The following is a 7,417-nucleotide window of genomic DNA, read 5'->3' on the forward strand; positions in this document are numbered from 1 at the left end:
CATCGTCTGCCAGGAGGTAATTGTCAAGTCCCCACCATGACTTCCCTGCTTCAGCACACACATCTCAAGGAAGAAGATTTCAATAAGGAAAATATTTGTATTGCTGCTTTATCTAAACAACCGCTATATACGGCTTTATTCATACAAGGAGGAAAAGACTGACCGTGTCTGGACACAGGTACGAGATGTAGAAGGTCTCTGACCATCTCCTGCACTGTGTCCGCAGTCTCTGGTCATCTCCTGTACTGTCTGCAGTCTCTGACCATCTCCTGTACTGTGTCCGCAGTCTCTGACCATCTCCTGTACTGTGTCCGCAGTCTCTGGTCATCTCCTGTGCTGTGTCCGCAGTCTCTGGTCATCTCCTGTACTGTGTCCGCAGTCTCTGACCATCTCCTGTACTATGTCCGCAGTCTCTGGTCATCTCCTGTACTATGCCCGCAGTCTCTGACCATCTCCTGTACTGTGTCCGCAGTCTCTGGACATCACCTGTACTATGCCCGCAGTCTCTGACCATCTCCTGTACTATGCCCGCAGTCTCTGACCATCTCCTGTACTGTGCCCGCAGTCTCTGACCATCTACTGTACTGTGTCTGCAGTCTCTGATCATCTACTGTACTATGTCCGCAATCTCTGACCATCTCCTGTACTATGTCCGCAATCTCTGACCATCTCCTGTACTATATCCGTAGTCTCTGACCATTTCCTGAACTATGTCTGCAGTCTTTGACCATCTCATGTACTATGTCCGTAGTCTCTGACCCCCTTCTGTACTATGTCTGCCAACTCTGACCATCTCCTGTACTATGTCCACAGTCTCTAACCATCTCCTCTACTATGTCCACAGTCTCTGACCAGCTCCTGTAGTATGTCCGCAGTCTCTGAACATCTCCTGTAGTATGTCTGCCATCTCTGACCATCTCCTGTACTATGTACAGATGCGGCCCTTTGCTTGCCTTTATCTGGCCCTTGGGGCACTATTCCTCCCAGTGACAGAGTCACTGATCCTTCCACTGACACCAACAATGGTGCATTATTTCTTCCACCGATACCAATGATGGTGTACTATTCCACCCAATAATACCAACAATGGGGCACTACTCCTCCTCCTACCAACCTTGAGGCCATGCTTATTCTCACTGATGCTGGGCCCGGGACATTTTCTACCCCAGATGCCCACCATCCAGCCCTCCTAAAGACTGAAGGACAGTAAACTGGTCCTTTGTTTGAAAAGTTTGGAGACCCCTGATCTAAACCATTTCATAGCTCTGGCTGGATGTTTCGGGTCGTTGTCCTGCTGGAAGGTGAACCTCCTCCCCAGTCTCAAGTCTTTTGCAGACTCTAATAGGTTTTCTTCTAAGATTGCCCTGTATTTGGCTCCATCCATTTGCATTTTTAAAAATAAAAATACTGTTTGACTTTTGTTAATCCTTTTTATGCATCCAACATGGCCGATCTCCTCTCCGCCATTTCCTGTCTACATGCACTGCACAGTGCCAGCTGAACATCATTGCTCTGGACTGGCTTCCTGATGGTGACAATGGTGGGCCATGCCTATCAATGTGTGCCAGCCTAGGCACTTTTTAAACTTCACCGTGTGATGGGGTGACGATTCAGAAGACAACTGGGGAGTCTGTTGTCACCCCATCATAAGTGCCTGAACACGGCCCTTCATGGCAGGATCACCAGGTAAAATTTTAATGAAAGCTGCAGATTTGAAAAAAAGAATAAAAACTTCTGAAATGTCATTAACATGTTAAATAGAATTTGGGGGATTGGTTTTGGATCTCCTGTAAGGCCGGGTTCACACTATTGCGGCTCAGAGAACGGACACGGCAGCCCATTCATTTGAATTGGCCGTGGTGCCTGAATTTCATGCAGGAAAAAGGTTCCTGCACCATTTTTGAAATGCAGCAGCCAGGAAACTGTACGGTGCTTTTGCAGCATGTGATTTCACTGTGGTTCCAGCACCCGCAAACACGCTGCCATTTAGAATGAATGGCAGCCCTGTCCGCCCTATAGCAGAAATACGGCTACAGGGCGGTACGGGTGCGCAAAATCATCTATATATATATGTGATTTTGCATCTCCGGGTAGGGGGCACGTGCGAGACGTGTGCACGCCCTACCTGCGCCGCCATTCGCGGCTGTCAATCACCAAGTCCCGGACTGTGATTACTCACCAGCGCCCGGTGATTGCCAAGCATCTCCAATGGGGGGGGGGGGGATGGGAAGAACTGTTTGTAAACAAAACAGTTCTCTCCCCTGTCAGCTCCTGCACACTGCTTTGTATGGCTCTGCATAGCACAAACACACAGCCCCTAGTAAAACACACACAGTTAACCCTTTGATCGCCCATCATGGTAATCCCTTCCTGCCCAGTGCCATTAGTACAGTGTCAGTGCTTTTTATTAGCACTGATCATTGTATTGCTGTCACTGGGAATGTCAGTGACACCAAACCAGTTCCCCCCAGTGTCAGAATGTCTGCCGCAGTCCCACTATAAGTCACTGATCGCCTCCATTACTAGTAAAAATAATAAAAAAAAAATACCAGTATATATCTCCTAGATTGTAAACTCGAAAGAGCAGGGCCCTCGAACCCCACGTGTTTTGTTTTATTACTGTATTGTCTCATGTTCTGTCCCCCACTATAATGTACAGCGCTGAGCAAACTGTTGGCGCTATATAAATCCTGTATAATAATAATAATATATACCGTCATTTGTAAATGCTATAAATTTCACGTAAACCAATTAATTTACATGTATTGGGATTTTTTTTAGCAAAGACATGGAGCAGAATACATTTTGGCCTAATTTTATGATGAAATGTGATTTTTAATTTTTTTTACTGGACATGTTTAATAGCAAAAAGTAAAAAATATATTTTTTTTTCTCAAAATTGTCGGTCATTTTTTTTATAGCGCAAAAAATTGTTAAAAAAACATCCTTCACTGTGGTCAAAAATGAACATTGATTTTTCCCTGATAACCAATAGAAAATCGCATGTAAATGGTTTAAGAATGAATGGCACACAAAACGTGCATTGTGCATTTTTCTGTGATTTTAGTGATTTGAAATCACGAGCAGAATTTTGCTCATTATTCCAAATCGCTAGGGTGTGAATGAGGACTTATAGCAGCTGCGATGGGGTGTCTTGGGCAATGTAGTCTCAAAACAGGAACAAGCTTATATGGTCTCCCCGGACCCTGCATTCACTATATCTGGTCTCCCCGGACCCCGCATTCACTATATCCGGTCTCCCGGGACCCTGCATTCACTATATCTGGTCTCCCCGGACCCCGCATTCACTATATCCGGTCTCCCTGGACCCTGCATTCACTATATCTGGTCTCCCTGGACCCTGCATTCACTATATCCGGTCTCCCCGGACCCTGCATTCACTATATCTGTTCTCCTGGGGCCCTGCATTCACTATATCCGGTCTCCCCGGACCCTGCATTCACTATATCAGGTCTCCCCGGACCCTGCATTCACTATATCCGGTCTCCCCGGACCCTGCATTCACTATATCCGGTCTTCCCGGACCCTGCATTCACTATATCTGGTCTCTCCGGACCCCGCATTCACTATATCTGGTCTCCCGGACCCTGCATTCACTATATCTGGTCTCCCCGGACCCTGCATTGACTATATCTGGTCTCCCCGTACCCCACATTCACTATATCTGGTCTCCCAGGACCCTGCATTCACTATATCTGGTCTCCCAGGACCCTGCATTCACTATATCTGGTCTCCCTGGACCCTGCATTCACTATATCTGGTCTCCCACAGTACACAGAACATGGAAATGCAGTTAGTTTAGTAAATATAAACTGCTAAATACCTTTTCTCATCAGCAGTATATAGCAGTTTTGTCTTCTATCAGTGTCCAGCAGAGCACTGGTTAAAGCTTGTAGGAGGGGTTTTCTTTCTGTTCTAGGAGGATGCAAAACCCCTGACCTCTGTTTGGCCAGTGCTGACTGGCCCTGTGCTGATCACATGCACTCTCCCAAGAAAAAAAAAAAAAAACATCTCTAGCAATACACACCAAACTGAGCATGTGCAGAGTGACTCCACATGATATGTCTTATCAGGAGATAAGAGGGGGAACTGGAAGAAGGGGAGGATCAGAGAAGACAGGATCAAACAGCCTTTTTACACAATGCAAAGGATTAACCCCTTAGGTTCCACAGTGAGTATAACAAGCATGCTTTACTGCATCTACAGACTGATTGTACTGTTGTGGGTTTAGTAACACTTTAAGAAGAAGAAATAAAAAAAAAACAGAAAAAAACAATATAATAATGTATTGCAGCAAATGTTCACACTGCAAGCGTTTCGTGCAGAAAATTGGAGCACTTCTGTGAAAACAGCATAGGTTACAATTATACATCTAGAGCAGGGGTGGACTGACCATTTGGAAACTCGGGCACTGCCCGAGGGCCCGGGGTCAGTAGGGGGCCCCATGAGATGCCCCTGGTACCTTTTTCATAGGCTTTTTTGAGTTTGGGCAAGGACACAGGGGCCCCATGATCCCCTATTGCCCGGGGGCCCCATGAGTTGTCAGTCCGCCCCTGATCTAGAGTATAAATATAATATAATTAATAATAATGTGACTATACAATTATACATGATGTTATGATTAAATATACATTACAAAGTTGGCCATGCATGCATCGATAAACAATCGTTTTATTTTCTGACTGTTCTCTCCCAATTAAAACAATCGACCTTTATTCTACGTCCCCTTCGATCGATATGAAACACACAGGGAAATGGGTTCTGATCGATAGCTGGAAGATACGATCTTAACTGATCGATCGTATCTGCATTTTCACCATGCGGTCTCATGTACAAATCAATCAAAAATACAACTGATTTCATTAGCAACGCATCTGAGTGCGCCGATCTAGAATTCTCCGCCCTGGCCGATCGGCTCGATATGATTGAAATCTATTTTAAATCATATCTAAATCGGTCAGAAAGAAAGTGAATTGCTTCAACGGGTTGCTGATTTGATAGCTTGTATTCCAAGGAACGCCCACACAGGGGCCAGCAATTACACATATTGTGATGATTTGATAGTTGAGATCAGTTTGGACAGCATTTGAATAATACATTTGGCCAGGGGCGGACTGACAACTCATGGGGCCCCCGGGCAATTGGGGATCATGGGGCCCCTGTGTCCTTGCCCACACTCAAAACACACACAAAAATGCCTATAAAAGGTACCAGGAGCATTTTATGGGGCCCCCTACTGACCCCGGGCCCTCGGGCAGTGCCCGAGTGCTCGAATTGTCCGCCCCTGCATTTGGCACATGTATAACCATGTGTGTATCATCAGTTCACTAAGACTCCATTCTCACCTGTGCTCTTTGAAAACATGCATGATTTTGCTTGCGTTTACAAAAACACCTGTTGCGTTTGCATTGCCATTCATTGTTAATAGCACCCCAAACATGGGAAACACGCAAAAACACGCAAATGCAACAGAATGCACAGCAAATACACGCAAGCTCAATGCAGCAAAAAGCAAAGTGGGCTACTTTGCTGCGTTTGTCGCACGTAGGGCAGCCTAGTGAAATGAATGGGATGACCTATGAGTGTCATGTTTTGTAAAATGATAGGTGTGAATGGAGCCATAAAAATAATAATCATCAATTATTATAGAGACGAAAGGAACGCATGGCTAAAAATAAGGATTGTTGTGGCAAATAACACGTGCTATATCTTAGTAAATTGCAATGTATGTGCAGTAACCTGTAATAATGAATCAAATATCAGTCTGTTGCAGGCAGTAACCTGTAATAATGAATCAAATATCAGTCTGATGCAGGCAGTAACCTGTAATAATGAATCAAATATCAGTCTGATGCAGGCAGTAACCTGTAATAATGAATCAAACATCAGTCTGTTGCAGGCAGTAACCTGTAATAACAAATCAAATGTTGGTCTGCTGCAGGCAGTAACCTGTAATAATGAATCAAATATCAGTCTGTTGCAGGCAGTAACCTGTAATAATGAATCAAACATCAGTCTGTTGCAGGCAGTCACCTGTAATAATGAATCAAATATCAGTCTGTCTCAGGCAGTAACATGTAATAATGAATCAAATATCAGTCTGTTGCAGGCAGTAACCTGTAATAACCAATGAAATATCAGTCTGATGCAGGCATTAACCTGTAATAATGAATCAAATATCAGCCTGTTGCAGGCAGTAACCTGTAATAATGAATCAAATATCGGTCTGATGCAGGCAGTAACCTGTAATAACCAATCAAATATCAGTCTGTTGCAGGCAGTAACCTGTAATAACCAATCACATATCAGTCTGTTGCAGGCAGTAACCTGTAATAACGAATCAAATGTTGGTCTGCTGCAGGCAGTAACCTGTAATAACCAATCAAATATTAGTCTGTTCCAGGCAGTAACCTGTAATAATGAATCAAATATCAGTCTGTTGCAGGCAGTAACCTGTAATAATGAATCAAACATCAGTCTGTTGCAGGCAGTCACCTGTAATAATGAATCAAATATCAGTCTGTCTCAGGCAGTAACATGTAATAATGAATCAAATATCAGTCTGTTGCAGGCAGTAACCTGTAATAACCAATGAAATATCAGTCTGATGCAGGCATTAACCTGTAATAATGAATCAAATATCAGCCTGTTGCAGGCAGTAACCTGTAATAATGAATCAAATATCGGTCTGTTGCAGGCAGTAACCTGTAATAATGAATCAAATATCGGTCTGATGCAGGCAGTAACCTGTAATAACCAATCAAATATCAGTCTGTTGCAGGCAGTAACCTGTAATAACCAATCACATATCAGTCTGTTGCAGGCAGTAACAAATAATAACCAATCGAATATCAGTTTGATGCAAGCAAATAACCTGTAATAACCAATCAGATATATGTTTGCAGCAGGTGGATTAATGAAAGAATCGGGTCATCACCTCTGTACATCTGCTTTGCTCTTTGCATCCCCTTAATAATATATATATGAGAACGGTAGATGTCTCTAATGTACTTACCACCCCAGAGAAAGTGATCCCAGCACTGCGCTCTGCCCCTGCTCCTTTATACCCCCCAGTACCCTTGACTGGGGGTCTGTGCTATCCTCATCCACACCTCCCATGCTCGGAAAGGTCTATAAATACTACAAAGGCTGCATACACACTTTCCGTTCCCTGGCTGGGATAACGTGCAGTGCGAGCGATAACACGGTTTGAACGTAAATACTCTCTGGACAGGCTGAGCCTCACACTTACTGGCAGGATGGGGCTCATTTCATTAAAGTGCAACCCCCCCCCTGACCACCAATCACAGAACGTCTGTGGGATTGCAAGAAATAATACAATGTTTTCCTAAAATTTACAGGGGTCCTGTGATTGGTGGTGGTGGGGGGCTTGTGT

At 44.2% G+C, this 7,417-nt stretch overlaps 1 protein-coding gene across 1 annotated transcript in view; it reads right to left on the reverse strand.

Annotated features, from left to right (window-relative positions):
- The window catches only part of LOC149451211 (kyphoscoliosis peptidase-like), a 71,314-nt gene extending 64,101 nt beyond the window's left edge, over window positions 1-7,213 (reverse strand). Inside the window, exon 1 of the mRNA XM_089690899.1 lies at window positions 7,037-7,213. Within this exon, the coding sequence (XP_089547025.1) occupies window positions 7,037-7,140 (104 nt within the window). The 5' untranslated portion in view covers window positions 7,141-7,213. The remainder of the gene's footprint in view (window positions 1-7,036) is intronic.
- Window positions 7,214-7,417: the final 204 nt, after the last annotated feature.

This window comes from Staurois parvus, unplaced genomic scaffold (assembly GCF_062004578.1).
Source record: "Staurois parvus isolate SC_StPar_1 unplaced genomic scaffold, SC_StPar_1.0 ptg000545l, whole genome shotgun sequence".
Taxonomy (NCBI): domain Eukaryota; kingdom Metazoa; phylum Chordata; class Amphibia; order Anura; family Ranidae; genus Staurois; species Staurois parvus.